The sequence below is a fragment of the Arvicola amphibius genome, chromosome 7 (genome assembly GCF_903992535.2).
Source record: "Arvicola amphibius chromosome 7, mArvAmp1.2, whole genome shotgun sequence".
Classification (NCBI taxonomy): domain Eukaryota; kingdom Metazoa; phylum Chordata; class Mammalia; order Rodentia; family Cricetidae; genus Arvicola; species Arvicola amphibius.
The window spans coordinates 41,411,475-41,434,247 of NC_052053.1; the positions used below are offsets into that span (position 1 = coordinate 41,411,475).

General features: G+C 39.5%; 1 protein-coding gene across 1 annotated transcript in view; it reads right to left on the minus strand.

The window, feature by feature from the left end:
• Nucleotides 1–8,513: 8,513 nt before the first annotated feature.
• Nucleotides 8,514–22,773, minus strand: part of LOC119819716 (heterogeneous nuclear ribonucleoprotein C-like) — a 98,081-nt gene continuing 83,821 nt past the window's right edge. The window contains exon 2 of the mRNA XM_042055375.1: nucleotides 8,514–9,476. Within this exon, the coding sequence (XP_041911309.1) occupies nucleotides 8,514–9,476 (963 nt within the window). The remainder of the gene's footprint in view (nucleotides 9,477–22,773) is intronic.

The following is a 22,773-nucleotide window of genomic DNA, read 5'->3' on the forward strand; positions in this document are numbered from 1 at the left end:
AGAAATGGGTCAAATTAAGATGTAAGAGTTAGCCAATAAGAAGTTAGAGCTAATGAGCTAAGCAGTGATTTAATGAACACAATTTCTGTTTGATTATTTCAGAGCTAAGCTAGCAGGGCAGCAGGAACCAATAAGCAGTCCCCTCCTGTTATAATACTAAATATTCAACTGGTTTCTGATTTCTGTGTATGGTTGAAATAGTAAACACGTTTCATTTTGTTGCTTCAAAGTATAAGACTAATGCATAGTGGCTCTCACTGTGACACAGGGCATTTTGCCACTATATATAAAGGTTAGAGCAAGCATAGGACACTTAAATTGTGTATTTTTAACTATCTAAGAAACCCAACCTTTTTTTCAAGACAGGGTTTCTCTGTGGCTTTGGAGTCTGTCCTGGAACTCACTCTGTAGACCAGGCTGGCCTCAAACTCAAAAATTTGCCTTCTCTGCCTCCTGAGTGCTGGTATTAAAGGCATGCACCACCGCTGCCTGGCAAGAAACCCAAATTCTTTAGGAAAAAAAATCGCAAATGTATTATTATAGTTACCATTTGAGGAATATTCTGTTTTAAAGACATTTTGATCATGTTATTAGTGTATAAGCAGAGGAGCTGTTATATGGTGTAAAATGTTTCAGCCTGGGAAAAGTTGTCGCTAAAACATGTGCCATTGTCTGCCCTCTGTCTTCCTAGAGCTATGGTGTACAAATTCACTGAGATGGTAGAAAACTGTGTAGCTCTTGCAGTACGCTTCTTGTTGCTGTGATAAAGTACCTGGCATAACACAAACGCTTCACAAAAGGAAATGCTTATTTTGTTTGACGGCTTCAGAGTGGTTCCACCAGGTTGGGAAAGTTAGGAGAGCTGGGAGGAAGCAAGAAGCATCCGGTCACACTGGATCTGCTGTTAGAAAGACGAGGAGAGCTGATCTGGTGCCTACCTTGCTTTCTCCTTTAATGAAGCTGTAATGTCAGTCCCTGGGATTGCAGCACCCACGTGCAGGGTGACTCACGATGCTCTAGTTAATTTTTCTAAAACATACTATATGTAGACTCAGCAAGAAGTTTATTACTATGGTGATTCCAAATATCCTCAAGTTGACACTAACAATTAAAAACCTCACTTTGCAGCTGATGTATTACTTTGTTTCTTGAATAAAGTTTTTTAAATGTTCAATTACTAAATAACTTGAAAACTTTTTAAACTAAGCAGGTCCAGATTAGGATGAAAGTGAGTCTTGCCACTATGGGAAAACAGTTTTTGTTTATTAATATTGAATGTTATATAAGAATATTCTGAATTAAAAAAATAATCTAAGTATATTTCATCAATGTATGTTCACAGATTCAAAAATATTTGGGTGAAATGATTTTAGATTTCTATTTATTCTTTCAATTTGGTGATGATAGATTTTAATGCTGCCAAGACTATTATTATAGAATAGGGAGAAACCAAAGTGAAACAGCAGACATACTGAATACATATTGTTGTTATTTCTTCTTACTTAATACACAGTTGGGGTTTTTATGTAGCTTGGGAAAATGACATCATAAATACCAATGAATAAACCACCATCACTCCTTTTACCTACAGGAGATCATACAGTTCAGGAATGTTAATTATTCAACAATGTTATTTTGGATACATCTATAAGAAGAAGATCAGTTCCAACTCTAGATGTGCTTATTCTCCAGGTTTTTAAAAGTGCTATAATACTGGAAAGAAATCATTCCACCTTGTCTGTGAATTACATAATTTTTTTTTTGTAAAATAGTTGTACACTGGGAGAAGCCTAAGGGGAAAAAAATGTTTCCATGTGTTATAAGAGACACGTATTTTCTTCAATTACCTTTTGCTGATGCTTTTTTCATCCAAAAAGGTCTTCATCTGTGGGAAAAGATTGCTAAAAGCCTCCTTTTATGTAATACTAAGACCAACCTTGATGTAGTTTTTCTGGCTTTGAATTATAATGTATGTCACCAGCAATGTAGGTTGTTATAATTCGCTTCTGACATTAAGATGTTGCCTTAGGGAATATTGTTGTAAACGAATCCTATGTGTTTCCTTGACTTCCAAATGCCCTTCATGTTTCAGCAAAACAATGCAATCAAAACTAAAGACCAAAACCACTGCAAAGCAAACCAGGCTACAAATTTTTCCCAAGCATTCCTGTAATACTTTACTCCTTCAGGCAGAGACTGTTTTGCTTTGAGAGCTGTGTATAATAATTTAAGCTTAGCAAAATGGCCTCTGAAAATGTCATCAAGGATATTCTCAGTCAGGTCCTATAGGACGGGGGAAAAAGACATTTGGAGTTCTTTGGGGTATGGGAAGCTACCCGAGTTAAATATTCCCAAGATCGTGTCCAGAATGAAGCAGGCATGCCCCTATTTACTTTTTTGCTCTAGCTTAGTGCCAGATTTTTAAACTGTAACTTCATGCTGGAACTAAAACTCAAAAGCCTCAGTTCATTTTCTCCACTGAGATGTGACCAATAATTTAGAGCTGGATCATTTCTGAAGTGTTTGCTTGTAGATGTCAAGAAAATAATTAATACAAAATTCTTAAGGAGGCATTCACATGGAGAGATGCTAGAAAAGTCATTTTTTAAATATTGGTCATAATATTGATAAATTAAATGTATGTAGAACATAATTAATTCATAGTAGAAAAGGATTGCCAGATAATTATTATAACAATATAGCAATTATCCATTTAACAGCGAACAAAATTGTGACAAAATTATTTTTCTTCCTCCTAGGTTCTAAAGAAGATTTTAATATTAGTAAATAAAATAAGCATCATTATTAATATTCTATGTGCCAAAAGATAGGTAAATAGGAGTGTGTGTTTATAACCATGTATATACTTTTCTGATATTATAAAATAACATTGGAGTATAAGTCCTTTTATAAAATAGCATATTCCCCAGGGTTTGGGTGAGTGTTTTCTTTGTTGTTGTTTTTATTCTTTACATACATCACTTCATGACCACAGTTTTCCCAACTCCATTCCTCCCAGTGCACCCTCTACCTTCTCTCTCCCCCAGATCCACTCCTCCTCCATTTCACTTACAAGAAAAAAAAAGAGCAGGCCTCTTGGGGATATCAACCACACATGGCATAACAAATTACAAGGCTGGGCATAATCCTTCAAATCAAGGCTGGACTAGGAAGCCCAGTGAGAGGAAAAGGGTTCCAAGCACAGGCATAATCATCAGAGATACCTCCACTCCCACTCTTAGGAATGCCAGAAGAACACCAAGCTATACAACCATAGCACATAGGCAGAGGACCTAGATAAGACCTATACAGGGTTTGTATTGTAGCTTCAGCCTCAGTGAGCCACTGTGAGCTCTGTTAGTTGATTCTGTGGGCTGTGTTCTTATAATCTCCAGCTTTGTTTGTTAACCTATGTATTGTATAGAATTTATCAACTGTGTAGCGGGAGCTATAGATAAACCACTGAATAGAATTTGTTCGCTTCCTAAAGCTAACTTTCTGCTTGTTTTAAGTGACAATATAAAAGTAAAATACTCCCGTCAATCTACTCACTGTTATCTGCAAGACCACAAGCCTATTCCAGACCCACAGCTCACAATTCTTTTTCTTTGTGAGCCATTTTGCTGGGTAAGTCTCTTTTTCTTTTTCCACTCCCCCTTCAAGCCTTTCTTCCACCAACTGGGATCATCTCCATACACATAGGCTTATACACACATGAAAAAGCCTACAAATCAATATTCATGATGAACATAGTTGCAAAAACTCTCAGCAAAATATTAACAAACTAAATACAAGTACATATCCTGAAGTATGGTCATGTTAAATGCATTAATAAAAAAAACTCCTAGTCACCAATATGCTGATGCCTCATTAAGGAATGAAATAAAAGCACTTCCCTTTGGTGCCACTTAACCAAACAAAAAACAAATTTGAATCCTCTACTTCATGTTCCCTGTGTCTTCTTAATCTGTTCTTCTATATATGTCTGTCCTTGTGTGTTTGTGTGTTTCTGTCTGTTGTGTGATCATGCATAACATTGATTATCAAGCAACCCCAAAATAGTTTATTGAACAATACCAATAAAAGAACTTTACTAAGAAAAATAATTACCTCTATAATGAAAACTTTAAGATGGTGAAGAAAGGAAGACAGTAGAAGCACATCTGATGCTCATGGATTAGAAGACTTAATCTCAGGAAATGGCCATCCTAAAAAAAATCTACTTTCATTACTCTTCAATCAAAATTCCAAGGTCATTCTTCATAGACAAAGAAAAATGTCAAAAATGTATATGAAGGCACAAAAGACTAAAGATATTGAAATCGACCTTAAATTAAAAAATACTATGGAAGGTACTACCATATCTGATTTTAAATTATACCACTAAGGCATATAATTAAAAATAACATGGAATTGATACAAAACAGAACATAGATCAATATAATACAGTCAGAGACCTAAATGTTTGTCATACAGATACAGCTATATGATATTTTTGACAAAAAATAAATAAAATACATTGGAGAAGAAAGAGTCAAGGTCTTCAAATTATGTTCTGGGAAACCTGAATTTCAGCACAGAGAAAACCTAAATTAGACCTTAGATGAAGGACTCTCATTGGTTAATAAAGAAACTGCCTTGGCTTTTTGATAGGGCAGGATCTAGGTGAGTGGAGTAGACAGAACAGGATGCTGGGAGTGAGGCAGATGCCTAGGGCAATTGCCATGCCTCTCCTCTCTGCGTCAGATACAATGAAGCTCCGGCCCAAGATGGACATACCCTAGAATCTTCTCAGTAAGCCACCACCTCGTGGTGCTACATAGATTATTAGATATGGGTTAAAGCAAGATTTGTGAGAATTAGCTAATAAGAGGCTGAAACTAATGGGCCAGGCAGTGTTTAAATGAACACAGTTTGTGTGTTGTTATTTCAGGTTTTAAGCTAGCCGTGCGGGAGTCAGGCAGGACGAAAAGCAGGCCTGCTTGCCTCCTCACTACAGACCTTTGTCTCTCAGCCTGGATAAGATTTAGCTAGAAATGGATCAAGGAAGTTACCATAAGACTTGATAGTGAGACTCCTACAAGATAAAGTAGAAAATATCCTTAAACTTATGCACACACACACACACCCTCTCCCAAAATAAACATTATCAGCACTTTAGACACACTTATGGACTTTCTTAATAGGATTTCTATAGTTCAGGAAGTAATAAAACAATTGACAGATAGGCTATTATAAAATCAAAAGTTCTGTATGGAAAAACGTTGTCAGTTGAGTGTGGGACAGCCCACAGAAAGGGTTCTCCAACTGCACAGCTACATTTTCAACAGATGTAGTTTGACGCGAGCAGAGTGATGGTAGGATGGAGGGACGGGAGACAGATAACTAATGTCAAGAGTGTTCAATAAACCAATGTTGAAACCTGCTCCTCACACACACACACACACACACACACACACACACACACACACACACACACCTATAGATATAGATAGGTGATAGATAGATAGATAGACAGATAGATAGATAGATAGATAGATAGATAGATAGATAGATAGATAGACAGACAGACAGACAGATAGGTAGATGGATAGAAGTTTGACTGGGTATTACCCAATATTTCCTATACAAAGAATACTGCACCTCTCAGAAACCATAGGTTACAAAAAAAACACATAATACTAAGTGTGTGATACTTAATTCACATTGTTGACTAAGCAGATCTCCAAAATAATATAGGCCATTGTTATGACTCTTGATTATACATTAAAACTTGGTGGTCCACCATTGTTGGACAAGGGTGTCAGTAGATCCCTCAAACAATACGAACTACTGTTACTGTTCTTGATTGCTCACCAGAACTTGATGGTAACACCCTATTGCTAAAGACATCACAAAATTTGATCACAGAATATGGAAAAGTCGAATTAGTGTTGACCAGGAAGTTTCTGTCCTGTTAACTATCTTTTATAGTACTAATTGGTACTGTGTAGGTTGCTGGGGAGAAAAGCCATCCAGAAAAGCCATCTATAAACCCTATGGGCTATGATGACTACTTTCATGGCAATATATGTCCATAGGTGAAATAGCATGAATGTTTTGGGAATTGGCATGTTTTCTGATTGGATTTAATGCCTTATCCACCGGAGTCAACAGATATCTGGTACTGCAAACATGGTCAAGAACTATGGTTTGGGAGTTTATTGTCCCCAAAGATGAACCAACTACTATTATTTTGCTAAGTGGCAATAGTATCAAACTGCCCTATAAATTAACATCCCTTTACTTATATATTATTTCAGCTCTCAGCCTACATCAGAGAAGTGTGTTTGTAAAGTGGATGGCAGCAAATGCTGAAGCTTTAAACTGGTCAGAAAAGAGAAAACAAGTAATTGTTCAGTGCTCAACCACAATTGGGAATCTATATCAAACTTTCTCTCTCCAAAAAGAAAGAAAGATGGTAAAAGGCTGAGGTTTGGTAAGAATGTAGAAAGGGAGTTTTGTATCTTTTTCTGAACACTGTAGAACCCAATGCACTCATAAACCTACAAAAGCTGTAGTTACCTGCACACAAGCTATCTATACCAAGTAGGTCAACGTTTCAGCTAAGAGTAGGGATAATTCCATCATGCCCCACATCTGTCTGAGGAGTTATCAAAATCATTGTTTTTTTTCCTACCTCAGACAAACAATGCATTTCACTTGGATCATACAATTTCCAAACTAAGTTAAGAATGGTGTGAAATACATATTTTGAATAATCGTTGGAAGGATACAAGCACTTCCAGTAAAAAAAGTGTCTTTGTACATTATTAAAACTCAGATTGTTCTCAGGTGCCCAGACTCAAAATTACCAGATAGAAACTGTATTAATTAAATCACTGTTCGGCCTATTAGCTCTAGCTTTTTATTGGCTAGCTATTACACCTTAATTTAACCCATTTCTATTAATCTGTGTATTGCCACGTGGCTGTGGCTTACTGGCAAGTGTCAGCATGGCTTCTCCTTGACTCTGCCCTCTTTCTCCCAGCATTCAGTTTGGTTTTCCCCCACCTACCTCTATTCTGCCCTGCACAGGCCCAAGAAAGATCCTTTATTAATCAATGGTATTCACAGCATACAGAGGGGAATCCCACATCATACTTCCTCCAACAGGGGCATACTTCCTAATTATTCTCAAGTAGTGCCATTCCCTGGCGGCTAAGCATTCAAATACAGGAAACTGTGGGACAATTCTTATTCAAACAACCACAGTGTGTCTTCACTGTAGAACAGAGGCTAACACATACACAATAATCAGTAGCAACGACAAACATACTGAGAAAGAAGTCAGGGAAGTAATACCTTTCCCAATTGCTTATATAATGAAATGAAGAATACCAGGAAATTATCAGACTACATGTAATATTATGAACCATTCTAAGAAGGATCCCTGAATTCATTACTTCTGTTACTGAAAGAGAAAGAGTATAATTCCCAAAGAAAAGCTAGTGAATAGCTGCTTTGTTATTAGGACCCTGAAAAAATCTGGACCAAAACCAGATCTTCAGACCCAGTACATACAAGGGCAAACAGTGCAAATATATGACAATCAGAGTTGTAATATGATCAGACAAACAAATTGAGAGCTAGAAGAAAAATATTAATAGATTTCACAGTCCTCTTGGATGATTGGGTTTTCATGCCATAACAGCATATTGTCAGAAAATAGTGCTTTAAAAAAGACAGATTCATTATTTTTCAGTTATGTAGATAAAAAGTTTTGTGTTTCTCTCAGCTAAAAACAGGCTGTGAGCAGAGCCCTATTCATTTGATATCTGGAGTCTCCAAGGAAGAGTCAACCTCTCTTCCTGCATGTAGAGACAGGCCATATTAATTTTTTTCCTGGTTTAGTAAGGAATTGTTTATTTTGAGAAAAAGATCCCAAACATCAGGCTGTTCACAAAAATAACCCATAGTATTAACTTTAGAAAACAAATATTAAGACTATTACCCTATTTTCCTGTAAGATGCATTCGACATGCCAACTCTCATTCACAAAAATACATGGTTACATTTGTGTTGAACAGTCCCACTCACGTGAGGGAAAATACACACCTCTAATGCAAAGCTGCTCTCAGGGATCACAAGTAAATGAGATGCCTCTGCAGTTAGGGAAGCAACTACTGAAATTATATGAATGGGAAGTACTGTACTCCCTGTATAACAAGAGATTATTTTGGAGACAGTTGACAAAAACCATACATCTTTTTATTGTTAAGTCAAAGAGGTATCAAAATTAAAAGCAAAACTTACAGGGTAAGACTTAACAAAACTACTAAGGAGCATCAAAGGAAGTGAGAATGAAACTAGGCGCAAGGCAAATATGAATCAATGAGCACAGGAGAGGGAGAGGGCGAACAGTGAGAATGTGCTGAGGACACTAGGGGAGAGGACCTGGTGTTACTTCCATCTCTCACAAGCGCCTAGGTAAAATGGATAAGGGGATAAGATCTCTAAATTCCGCTATGTGCTTAGGAGTCATCCTCCCCATTGACGCTGTCTCTGTCATCCTCTCCTTCCTCAGCTTCTTTTTCATCGTCCTTGATCAGCTCCAGCTGGTCATCCCCTAGATCCTCATTGTCGTCGCCATCCAGCAGGTCGCCCTCCTCGGCAGAGTCGTCAGCACACGCCTCAGACTCCATCTTGACGTTCGTCTCGTCTTTCTTCACAGAGGCGCTGCTCTGCTCCTCCTCCGACTTCTCATTCTTCATCTCTGCTGGGGAGGAGAAGGACAAGTCGGCTTGCTTGCTTTGTTCTTTTTCAGTTTTTTCCAGGCTTTCCAGCAGAGAATCCACTTTTTGTTTTATCTGAGTCATCTCCTTTTTAATGGCCTGAAGGTCATCACCTTTCAATTTTCCGGGTTTGGAAGAAGAGCCCCGTTGTCCACTCTTCGAATTGAATCCACTTTTGCCCCTCTGAGAGGTGTTTCCAGAAACACGTTGGCATTTAAAAGGCACCACCGCTCGAGCAAGAGGAGGAGGAGGACGAGGAGGAGGAGGACGAGGACGAGGAGGAGGAGGGCGAGGAGGAGGAGGAGGAGGAACACGAGCTGGGTAACTGTACATCCTGTCATAGTAATCCCGTTGAAAGTCATAGTCCAAATCAAATGAGGAACCGTACATCTCCACTGCAGATGGTTTCACACCTGCCTTCCCTCGGTTCACTTTTGGCTCTGCAGCCAGATTAATATCTAAAACCTGGCCAGCAATCATTCTGCCATCCTCTCCAGCTACAGCTGCCCGGGCATTTCTTTCATTGGCATATTGGACAAAGGCAAAGCCGTTATGCACAGAGCGACCCACAATTTTGCCATACTTTGAAAAGATTGCCTCCACATCAGACTTCTTGACCACAAGAGTATTGAGATTCCCAATGAATACACGGGAATTTGTGGATCGAGGATCTGTCTTGTTGATAACGTTGCTAGCTATCTCCTTTGTTGATGAGGTTTCTCACAAAACTGAAACGGAGGAAGGAGGAGGAAGAGGCGGCCGCTCCTACTGCGGATCCGGGCCGAGACCGAAGCTCCAGAGGGCGGGCAGCGCACGACTGTTCGCTCTCCGTCTCTCCACAAAATCTGCTTTGTTCTTCAAAGACAGGATGGTTGTACAAAATAAATTTAGATCCACTTAGATAACGTCGGGTACTGTGCCTTCTTAGGGTTTATAATCTTAAGCATATCTACAAATCCCTTTGCCACATGAACTAGCATATTTGTAGATTCAGGTAGTGAGGGAACAGATACGTTTATATGAGATTATTCAGACTATATATTATCAAATTTCACAGGTTTCTTGGCTCTCTTCCTCTGATCTTCTTCTGGACATTCAAAAACATTTCAAGGAACTCAGAATCCTGGACTGGGCAAGATGGCTTTGTACTTGTAAGAATATTTGTGTGTGTGTCCTGCTCTAGTATTTGGAGATGAATGTGCAAAGTATAGGTGGGCTAACAAAGAATAAGTGTGGTGATTAATAGGAACTTTTACAATGTTATTCATGTCATTTAAAAGAATATTTAGAATAATCAGCACCTATCTTTAAATGAGGGTTTTTTTAATATCCAATTCCCTGATAATTATGGAGATAAGAACTGTATAATTAAACTTAATTCCGTATGGATGATAACAGAACAGAACAGAATCACTTTCTATTTTCAAGGAGGATTGGAAATTAGTACTTCCCATCTACCTGTGGCAGTTCCCAGGCTACATCCCCACAGAGCATTGTCTTCTGCTTTATAAGTAATTTCCTTAGTATTTCAAGTGTTGCAGACAGATAAGACTGTACTTCTTCTTAGGAGAGTTATTTCAACATTGCTGTCACAGTCTGGAGTCCCAGAGTTTGTAAAACTGTACAACTGTTTTATTCATTTGTGTTTCTTTATTTGTTTGTCTTTTGTTTTTACCTTTTCTTACTATAAGACATATAGCATAGAAATAAATGTGTTTGTTCATTGCAGATTTTAATGGAATTGAAAATATAGTGACATTTTTCAAAGTTAATAGCTCATTTTCTTGTATAGATGTTAATGTTCTTTCCACAAGGTTTCATTCTCTAATTGTGAATCATGGTTTAATTTTTACCTGCAGGTCTGAACACCCTGTTCTCTTAAATTGTCTGAATTATGTGGGATGTCTTTCAGTACCAATAGAGTGAATTTTTTCTATTTGCCTAAAACTAACGGCATAAGATGAAAGTGGATACACTTTTGAGTTCCTCATGTTTTAGCAAGAATTTGAGAGGCTGTACTGTTACTGAGTTACTGAGCTGAGAGTTAAGTGTTCTCTCTCCCTGGTGCTATGTGTTGTGAATGCTATAATAATTCTTATTTTCATAGCAAAACTATGAGCTCAGTAGAAGAATGAGACAAAGAACTTGTCTTAGGTTTTGCACTTAGCATGTTAGACAGTGAGCTTTGGATCTGCTTCTGACTCAAACTTTTGCCTAGTTGAATAAGAGGTGTTAGAAAAAGTTGATTTCCCTAAAAAGCAGTGGCTCCTCACTTGGGCCTCTAAAAAAAGAATGAAAGTCTGGCATCACTACCTTCCATTTTTGCCCCCTGCCCCACGTTTTTACTTGGTCTTGGGTATTTCTACCTGACTGCATAGGTATGACCGTCACTCAAGAAGCATCTATCTAGAAACAAGTGCTAAGTAATCTCTTCCTTCTTTTCAAGGCTATGGCATGAAGACAAGAGTAGCCAAAGCACCTCACAATCATCTTAGGTCAAGTGTGACTAAAGGGCTCCAATCACTTCTCTAAACTTGAAGTTGTGCTAGGCTCCAGGAAGAGCAGTCACACAGGGCAGACTATACCACATGAAGGTAAATGTCAGCGCTGTTGAGACCTGGAGATGGGTCATCATCTCCTGGGAGCCTGTTCGTCCCTTAAAGCAATGAGGTCTTCAGATCACCTTGTAGAACCCAAACAGAGATGGTGGTGGTTCAACCACTTTAACCAGGGTTGCTTTTTATTACTTTCTGCTTGCTCTCTTGTGCTCTCTCCCTCTCCTTCCTTCCTCTTTCTCTCTTTCTCTCCTTTCAGCTTCTATTTTTTCCTTTAGTCTTTCTTCATCCTTTCTCTTTTTACTTACTGTTACAGCTTCCAAAACCCAGAATTTGACGTGGTTTATGATACCTGCATATATATATATATATATATATATATATATATATATATCCTTCTTTGTAGTTCAGCATTAACCAAAACCCCCATATCTTCATCTTATTTTTTCCTTTGCTTATGATTCTTGCTATCTCCTCTGCTTTTTATCTAAAACCCTGGCACTAATCACTATGTTTGCTTACTTTTTCTTTTTATTTCCACTCCAACCCAAATAACTAACATATTAGCATACACAGTAGTATTAGAGTCTGTTTACTCCCTAAACCAATCAGTTCTTAACAGGTGGATGTTTTGTAGCCACATATTACTAATCAGTGGATACTGTTGGAGCAGACAATATTCAATACACAGACGAGAGATAGACCCTAGTGCCTGGAACACTAGAGTTGTGGAGTATACACCAGAAAAGACTACTTTGACAGAGGTTTAAGTCAATAGAAAGTCTTTATTGGTCAGCTGCCAATTACACTGGGTGTTCAGGATCCCAATGTAGTATCAAGCCTTTCATGGGGTGACCTTTTAAGTATGAAAACCAAATTCTGATTGTTATACTTCAGTCACAGAAACAGTTATCCAGAAGTGGAACCACAGCAACCAAAAAAAAAAAAAAAAAAAACAAAGTTAGTGAAGGGTCCCATGCACCTCAGGGTGCTCCCCTCTGGACCCCAGATTAGGTACAGACCACACCCAAACACCAATTTCCAAATGCAAAAAGATCCTTTATTAAACAAGACAAAGAGACAAGGTGGCTGGTCAGAATCAGGCAGAAACTGCAGCAAATAGCTTTGCAGGTGTCAATTTTAAGGGTATAAAAGGGGAGGTCTGTGTTAGAATGAGCTAGGAAGGGTTGGGAATGTTAATTAGAGTAGTCAAATGGGGTTCTTATTCTTGAACCTTGACATTTTGATAGTTGTACCTTGGTGATCAGCTTCAGGAATGAACCAGGCATAAGAAATCTGTTGATTGCTTTTAGGAAGATTACCATTTTTACTATTAATCCTACCAATCCATGGGCATGGGAGATCTTTCTGTCTTCTGCTATCTTCTTTAAAACTTGAAGTTCTTATCAAACAGGTCTTTCACTGTCTTGGTTAGGGTTTCATCAAAATATTTTCCATCATTTGTGGTTATTGTTAAGGGTGTTTTTTCCTTAATTTCTTTTCGAGCCCATTTTTCATTTTTTATTTTTTACTTAGGATGGATTTTCTTTTTTTTTTTTTTTTTTTTTTTTTTTTTTCCTCATGGTTTATTTTTTTTTATATTTAAAAATTTCCATCTCCTTCCCTCCTCCTCCCCCCTCCCTCCCCTCCTTCTCCCCTTTCTCTCCCCTCCTTCTCCCCCTTCCCTCCCCTCCCCTCCACCCATACCTCCCCTCCCTCCCTCTCAAGGCCAAGGAGCCATCAGGGTTCCCCACTCTATGCTAAGACCAAGGTCCTCCCAACTCCCCCCAGGTCCAGGAAGGTGATCGACCAAGCTGAGAAGGCTCCCACAGAGCCCGTCCATGAAGAAGAATCAGAGCCCAGAGCCATTGTCCTTTGCTTCTCAGTCAGCCCCCGCTGTTGGCCACACTCAGAGAGACGGGTTTGGTCGCATGATCCATCAGTCCCATTCCAACTGGAGTTGGTGATCTCCCATTAGTTCTGTCCCACCGTCTCCATGAGTGAACGCACCCCTCTCGTTCCTGACTTTCTCCCTCATGTTCTCGCTCCTTCTGCTCCTCATCGGGACCTTGGGAGCTCAGTCCAGTGCTCCAATGTGGGGCTCAGTCACCTTCCCCATCTGTCGCCAGCTGGAGGTTCCCTCACGGTCCTGACTTTCTTTCTCATGTTCTCTCTCCTTCTGCTCCTCATCAGGACCTTGGGAGCTCAGTCCGGTGCTCCAAGGTGGGGCTCTGTCATTTTCTTCATCTATCGTCAGGTGGAGGTTCTATGGTGATATGCAAGAAATTCATCAGTATGGCTATAGGAACTGGCCTTTTCAGGCTCCCTCTCCTCAGCTGCCCAAGGAACTAACTGGGGGCGTCTCCCTGGAAACCTGGGAACCCCTCTAGGGTCAAGTCTCTTGACAACCCTCAGGTAGCTCCTTAAATTCAGATATATGCTTCCCTGCTCTCATATCCACCCTTCCTATATCCCAAGCACCCCATTCCTCCGAGCTCCCCCCGCTCTCCCCTTCACACTTTTCTCTCCCCATCTTCCCTTGGCCCAGTCTTGCCCAACCCTCAAGTTCCCAATTTTGCCTGGCGATCGTGTCTACTTCCAATATCCAGGAGGATTACTATATCTTTTTTGGGAGTTCACCTTCTTATTATCTTCTCAAGGATCCCAAACTTATAGGCTCGATGTCCTATAATCATGGCTAGAAACCGAATATGAGTGAGTACATCCCATGTTCATCTTTATGGGTCTGGGTTACCTCACTCAGAATAGTGTTTTCTATTTCCATCCATTTGCCTGCAAAATTCAAGATGTCATTGTTTTTTACCGCTGAGTAGTATTCTAGCATGTATATATTCCACAGTTTCTTCATCCATTCTTCCACTGAAGGGCATCTAGGCTGTCTCCAGGATCTGGCTATTACAAATAATGCTGCTATGAACATAGATGAGCATATGCTTTTGTTGTATGATTGGGCATCTCTTGGGTAGATTCCCAATAGTGGAATTGCTGGGTCCTGGGGTAGGTTGATCCCGAATTTCCTGAGAAACCGCCACACTGCTTTCCAAAGTGGTTGCACAAGTTTGCATTCCCACCAGCAATGGATGAGTGTGCCCCTTACCCCACAACCTCTCCAGCAAAGGTTATTATTGGTGTTTTGGATTTTAGCCAATCTGACAGGTGTGAGATGAAATCTCAAAGTTGTTTTGATTTGCATTTCCCTGATAGCTAGGGAGGTTGAGCATGACCTTAAGTGTCTTTTGGCCATTCGAACTTCTTCTGTTGAGAATTCTCTGTTCAGTTCATCGCCCCATTTTTTAATTGGGTTAATTGGCATTTTACCGTCTAGTCTCTTGAGTTCCTTATATATTTTAGAGATCAGACCTTTGTCAGTTGCAGGGTTGGTGAAGATCTTTTCCCAGTCAGTAGGCTGCCTTTGTGTCTTAGTGACAATGTCCTTTGCTTTACAGAAGCTGCTCAACTTCAGGAGGTCCCATTTATTCAATGTTGCCCTTAAAGTCTGTGCAGCTGGGGTTATGCATAGGAAACGGTTCCCTGTGCCCATTTGTTGTAGAGTACTTCCCACTTTCTCCTCTATCAATCTCAATGTGTTCAAATTAATATTGAGGTCTTTAATCCATTTGGACTTGAGTTTTGTGCATGGTGATAGATATGGATCTACTTTCATTCTTCTACAGGTTGACATCCAGTTATGCCAGCACCATTTGTTGAAGATGCCCTCTTTTTTCCATTGTGTACTTTTGGCTCCTTTATCAAAAATCAGGTGTTCATAGGTTTGTGGTTTAAGATCCGGGTCTTCTATACGATTCCATTGGTCAACTTCTCTGTTCTTATGCCAATACCAAGCCGTTTTCAATACTGTAGCTCTGTAATAGAGTTTGAAGTCAGGGATGGTAATGCCTCCAGAAGTACCTTTATTGTATAAGATTTTTTTGGCTATCCTGGGTTTCTTGTTTTTCCATATAAAGTTGATTATTGTCTTCTCAATCTCTGTGAAGAATTTTAATGGGACCTTGATTGGGATTGCATTGAATCTATAGATTGCTTTTGGTAGAATTGCCATTTTTACTATGTTGATCCTCCCAATCCACGAGCAGGGGAGATCCTTCCATTTTCTGGTATCCTCTTCAATTTCTTTCTTCAAAGACTTAAAGTTCTTGTCAAATAAATCCTTCACTTCCTTGGTTAGCGATACTCCCAGATATCTTATGCTATTTGTGGCTATTGTGAAAGGTGATACTTCTCTGATTTCCCTCTCTGCTTCCTTATCCTTTGTGTATAGGAGGGCGACTGATTTTTTGGAGTTGATCTTGTATCCTGCCACGTTACTGAAGGAGTTTATCAGCTGTAGGAGTTCTTTGGTGGAGTTTTTGGGGTCGCTTATGTATACTATCATATCATCTGCAAATAATGAAAGTTTAACTTCTTCCTTTCCAAATTGGATCCCCTTGATTCCCTTATGTTGTCTTATTGCTATTGCTAGAACTTCAAGCACTATATTGAAGAGATAAGGAGAGAGTGGACAGCCTTGTCGTGTTCCTGAATTTAGTGGGATAGCCTTGAGTTTCTCTCCGTTTAATTTGATGTTAGCTGTCGGTTTGCTGTAAATAGCTTTTATTATATTTAGGAATGACCCTTGTATCCCTAATCTCTCCAAGACCTTTATCATAAAAGGGTGCTGAATTTTGTCAAATGCTTTTTCAGCATCTAATGAGATGACCATATGGTTTTTTTCCTTCAGTTTGTTTATATGATGGATTACATTAATAGATTTTCGTATGTTGAACCAGCCCTGCATCTCTGGGATGAAGCCTACTTGATCGTAATGGATAATTTTTCTAATGTGTTCTTGGATTCAGCTTGCCAGTATTTTATTGAGAATTTTTGCGTCCATGTTCATGAGTGAGATTGGCCTGTAATTCTCTTTCTTGGTTGAGTCTTTGTGTGGTTTAGGTATCAGGGTAACTGTAGCTTCATAGAAGGAATTTGGCAGTGACTCTTGTGTTTCTATATTATGAAATACCTTAAGGAGTATAGGTATTAGGTCTTCTTGGAAATTCTGGTAGAATTCCGCATTGAAACCATCTGGTCCTGGGCTCTTTTTGGTAGGGAGGTTTCTGATAACAGTTTCTAATTCTTCGCGACTAACAGGACGATTTAGAGCATTTACCTGGTCCTGGTTTAACTTTGGTATATGGTATTTATCTAAAAAACTGTCCATTTCTTTTACATTTTCCAATTTTGTGGCATACAGGCTTTTGTAGTAAGATCTAATGATTTTCTGAATTTCCTCTGTGTCTGTGGTTATGTCCCCCTTTTCATTTCTGATCTTGTTAATTTGCGTGTTCTCCCTCTGCCGTTTGATTAGATTGGCTAAGGGTTTGTCAATCTTGTTGATTTTCTCCAAGAACCAGCTTCTTGTTTCATTGATTCTTTGGATTGTTTTCTGTGTTTCTATTTTGTTGATTTCTGCCCTCAGTTTGATTATTTCCAGTCTTCTACTTCTCCTAGGTGAGTCTGCTTCTTTTTTTTCCAGAGCTTTCAGGTGTGCTGTTAAGTCACCAATGAGTGCTTTCTCCGTTTTCTTTAAGTGGGCACTTAGTGCTATGAACTTTCCTCTTAGCACTGCTTTTATTGTGTCCCATAGGTTTGAGTATGTTGTGTCTTTGTTTTCATTAAATTCAAGAAAGACTTTAATTTCTTTCTTTATTTCTTCCTTGACCCAGGTGTGGGTCAGTAGTTGACTGTTCAGTTTCCATGAGTTTGTGGGCCTTCTGGGGGTAGCATTGTTGTTGAATTCTAATTTTAATCCATGGTGATCCGATAAGACACAGGTGGTTACTAATATTTTTTTGTAACTGTGGAAGTTTGCTTTGTTACCAAGTATATGGTCAATTTTCGAAAAGGTTCCATGAGCCGCAGAGAAGAAGGTATATTCTTTCCTATTTGGGTGGAATGTTCTATAGATGTCTGTTAAGTCCATTTGGTTCATTACCTCCATTAAGTCTTTCAATTCTCTGTTAGGTTTCTGTCTGATTGACCTGTCCATTGGTGAGAGAGGAGTGTTGAAGTCTCCAACTATTAGTGTGTGTGGTTTGATGGCTGCCTTGAGTTCTAGAAGTGTTTCTTTTACATAAGTGGGAGCTTTTATATTAGGGGCATAGATATTCAGGATTGAGACTTCATTCTGAAGGATTTTTCCTGTTATGAGTATAAAGTGTCCCTTTCCATCTCTTCTGATTGATTTTAGTTTGAAGTCAACTTTGTTGGAAATTAGTATGGCCACACCCGCTTGTTTCTTAGGGCCATTTGCTTGATAAACCTTTTCCCAACCCTTTACTCTGAGTAGGTGCCTGTCTTTGTGGTTGAGGTGTGTTTCTTGTAAACAGCAAAATGTTGGATTCTGTTTTCGTATCCAGTCTCTTAGCCTGTGCCTTTTTATAGGTGAATTGAGTCCATTGATATTAAGTGATATTAATGACCAGTGGTTGTTAACTTCAGTCATTTTTAGTAGTAGAGTTTGTGTGTTTCCCTTCTTCTAGTTGTGCTGGTGAAGGGTCGCTAGATGCCTGAGTTATTGTCGGCGTTGTTGGACTCCTTGGTTTGTGATTTTCCTTCTATTACTTTCTGCAAGGCTGGATTTGTGGCTGCGTATTGTTTAAATCTGTTTTTGTCCTGGAATATCTTGTTTTCTCCATCAATGGTGAATGCAAGCTTTGCTGGGTATAATAGTCTAGGCTTGCATCCATGTTCCCTAAGTGTCTGTAGCACATCTATCCAAGCTCTTCTGGCTTTCATGGTTTCCATTGAGAAATCAGGTGTAATTCTGATAGGTTTCCCTTTATATGTTACTTGACCTTTTTCCTTTGCAGCTCTTAATATCTGTTCTTTATTCTGTATGTTTTGTGTTTTGATTATTATATGGCGTGGGGATGCTTTCTTTTGATCCAGTCTATTTGGTGTTCTGTAGGCTTCTTGTACCTTCATAGGAACATCCTTCTTTAGGTTGGGGAAGTTTTCTTCTATAATTTTGTTGAATATGTTTTCTGGGCCTTTGAGTTGTAATTCTTCTCCTTCTTCTACCCCAATTATTCTTAGGTTTGGTCTTTTCATGGTGTCCCAGATTTCCTGAATGTTTTGTGTTAAGAATTTGTTAGATTTGTTTAGTTCTTTAATCTGTGAGTTTATTTCTTCTATAGTATCTTCAGAGTCCGAGATTCTTTCTTCCATCTCTTGTATTCGGTTGGAAATACTTGTCTCTGAAGTTTCTGTTCGTTTACTCAGAGTTTCCATTTCCAGTCGTCCCTCAGATTGTGTTTTCTTCAATACCTCCATTTCATTTATCAGGTCTTGTACTGTTTCCCTTACCTGTTTGATTGCTTTTTCTTGTTTTTCTTGTTTTTCTTGGGTATCTTTGAGAGATTTATTTATTTCGTCTACCTTTTTGTTTGTCATCTCCATTTCTTTATGGCAGTTTTTTACCTCCTGTTTAAGGTCCTCTATTATTTTTATAAAGTACTGTTTAATGTCGGTTTCTTCTATATCTTCTGGGGTAGGGTGTTCAATTCTTGTTGTTTCGGGATGTCTGGCTTGTGGTGATGTCATGTTGCCTTTCATGTTGTTGGAGGAGCTCCTGCATTGGCGCCTGCCCATCTCTTCCTTCAAAAGGAGGAGCGGAGGTGTTTGGTGTCCCCAAAGAATGATGGATCCTCCCCAAAGAATGATGGATCCTCCTGCAGACTGTCAGGTCCCCTTGCAGGCCAAGCAGCTCTCAGACAAAGGCCTACCTTGCTCCGGGCAGTCAAATGAAGGAGGGGACCTCCCACCGGCCTGGGTGCACTCAATTCCAGGTCCCCAGAGCCCAAACAGGCTGAGCTGTGGGATTTTGTGGCCCCAAAGACGGGAGGATGAGGCAGGGGGAGGGGGGGAGGATTCTGGGTGCAAGCTGGGAAGGGACAGGAAGAGAGAGGCAGTATCCGGGGAGAATAACCCCTGCAGGAAGAGCAGGAAGTGTGCTGGTGGCAGGGGGAGTTGTGGAGAGTCGGTGGTCCCTCACCGGGCAGCTGCCGCGGTTCGGGCACTCACTCCTCACTCACCCCAAAGAATGATGGATCCTTCTGCAGACTGTGAGGTCCCCTTGCAGGCCAAGCAGCTCTCAGACAAAGGCCTACCTTGCTCCGGGCAGTCAAATGAAGGAGGGGACCTCCCACCGGCCTGGGAGCACTCAATTCCAGGTCCCCAGAGCCCAAACAGGCTGAGCTGTGGGATTTTGTGGCCCCAAAGACGGGAGGATGAGGAAGGGGGAGGGGGGGAGGATTCTGGGTGCAAGCTGGGAAGGGACAGGGAGAGAGAGGCGGTATCCGGGGAGAATAACCCCTGCAGGAAGAGCAGGAAGTGTGCTGGTGGCAGGGGGAGTTGTGGAGAGTCGGTGGTCCCTCACCGGGCAGCTGCCGAGGTTCGGGCACTCACTCCTCACTCACCCCAAAGAACGATGGATCCTCCTGCAGACTTTCAGGTCCCCTTGCAGGCCAAGCAGCTCTCAGACAAAGGCCTACCTTGCTCCGGGCAGTCAATTGAAGGAGGGGACCTCCCACCGGCCTGGGTGCACTCAATTCCAGGTCCCCAGAGCCCAAACAGGCTGAGCTGTGGGATTTTGTGGCCCCAAAGACGGGAGGATGAGGCAGGGGGAGGGGGGGAGGATTCTGGGTGCAAGCTGGGAAGGGACAGGGAGAGAGAGGCAGTATCCGGGGAGAATAACCCCTGCAGGAAGAGCAGGAAGTGTGCTGGTGGCAGGGGGAGTTGTGGAGAGTCGGTGGTCCCTCACCGGGCAGCTGCCGCGGTTCGGGCACTCACTCCTCACTCACCCCAAAGAACGATGGATCCTCCTGCAGATTTTCAGGTCCCCTTGCAGGCCAAGCAGCTCTCGGACAAAGGCCTACCTTGCTCTGGGCAGTCAAATGAAGGAGGGGACCTCCCACCGGCCTGGGTGCACTCAATTCCAGGTCCCCAGAGCCCAAACAGGCTGAGCTGTGGGATTTTGTGGCCCCAAAGACCCATTTTTCATTTTTATAGAGGAGGGTTACTGGATTTTTTTTATTTTGTATCCAGCTACTTTCCTAAATGTGTTTAGCAGTTGTAGGAGTTCCCTGGTAGAATTGTTGGGGTTACTTATGAATACTATTATATCATCTGTAATTAGCCATACTTTGACTTCTTCCTTTCCAATCTGAATCACCTTCATTTCTATTAGTTGTCTTATTGCTCTAACTAGAACTTCAAGTACTATGTTGAATATATATATATGAAGTGTACAGCCTTGTCTTGCTCCTGATTTTAGTAGAATTGCTTTAAGTTTCTCTCTGTTTAATTTGATGTTAACTATCAACTTGGTATAAATTGCTTTTATTATGTTTTGGTATGTTCCTTGCATCTCTAATCTCCCTGACTTTTATCAGGAAGCAGTGTTGGATTTTTTTCAGGTTCACATATTGAAAGTTTTGTTTCTATTTGTTTTGGGGGAAACAGGGGAAGCTTTAGGAGATTTTGTCTATCAAGGGAAAATTTATCTGTGGGAAAATGACTTTGAATGGTGACCATGCCTGGTCACCAGTTCTTCTCAGTCTGCTTTCATATGTTCTTGCCATCATAATGTTCTTACCTTCCCACTGAAGCAAGGACTATGGATTGAAAGCTCTGAAACCATAAGCCAAGAGAAAAATAATTCCTCCCTTTAACTATCTCTCTGATAATTTTGTCATAACTAAAGAAAGCTAGCCAACATATTTTAAAACCAAATCCTTCTCATTAACTTTCCCTATAACTGAAATATTGTGCTTTGTAAGATATAAGCCTTAGTCTAGTAATAGCCATTAAAGTTGTAATAAATCTAAGCTACATTTATGATTCAAAGAAATATTCATGCATCATCTTTCCACTGTGGCACAGAAGAGGTCAGTTATAAACTATCTCTCCCTTTTTGTCTACAGCAAGTAGACTTGCTTATGTTTAACAATATAATTATTGTATTTTTATTTAGACAAAAGGTATTAAATTTCTGAGAGCACTTTAATATAACCCAGTTAAATGACTTCACATAAATTCTAGAATGACCTTATTTATTAAGCCATACAAAAGAAAATTCATCAAAAGCAATATGAAACACATAGTTTGGCACCTGAGCCACAACCACTGGGAGTTACATATCATAATCACATATTTTTTATTTTGTTTTAATTTTACTTTTTAATCTTCCTAGAAAATCTTGATGTATTTGAAATAGATTAGTTTTTCCACAATGATAGCTTTTAAAAGTAATTCCAAAGCTATTATCATTAAAGAAATCTAAAAACTTGTAAAAAAAACTAGTTGTAAAAAAATTGGATCTAAGAAATTAATAAGATACTTGATAATTTGTCACCCACTGAGAACCTGATAACCATCCTGTACAGACAATGAACTGATTTCAAGTTTCACTTTCATGAAATCCTCTGAAATGACCACTCATCCCTTTATAGCCTTTACATCTGATGCTTTGCTGCAGCTTGGAGAACAGCTCTTTAGCTTATTTTCACCATCAGTACAATGCTGATCCCTTACAAAGTTAATTTAAATGAACCCACCAGCAGTATACTTTTAAAAATAATTCACACCAATAACATCAATTTGAAAGTTCTCCTTTTTCTTCTTAACCAACTATAAAACCACTGATTCATATCTTTTTTTTCTATGAAATGTGTTTAACTTTATGAAGTTAAATATGTAGCTTAATAGTTTTATTCCATTACAAAAGAGTTGACATTGGGAAGTTCAGGGAGAAAGTGCAGCAGACGAAATGGAAGCTTAAATATATAGTAGCTGTGATAGAGGCTGAAATGAATCCTGATAGGAAGGCTTACATGTTTTCTAAAATGTAAAAAAGAGAAACTGACTTTGTGAGTTACCAACTGAAGTATTATCATTTTAAAATCTTTCTTGCCATACAGTGGACCCAGCAACACAATAAAGTTTTCCTCACCAATTACTTTACAACAAATCTAGGTTCTTTAGAAGTAAAACAAGATGTTATAAAACTCATTATTTTTTCAGAATAATATTTAATATGTAATCAGTAAAGCCTGTGTTTGTCATCCATCAAAATCATCAAATTAAAGAAGAACAAGGGTCAATTTTTTACAGCTGTACAAAGAATTTCCTTCAGCAATCAATTTGGAGATGATATTATGAAGTCAAAGTAAAATTATATAATTTCTTTTCTCAAAAGGCATACAGTTTATACATTTCTGACAAAATTTATTTTTTACCGGATTTATTTTGGAGACGCACAAAAAATCGAGTTATTATATCACAGAAAAATATACAACATATAAATGAAAAATGAATCTAAGCTCTTTATTTACCTTATTAAAACCAGATCTCATAAATTATGT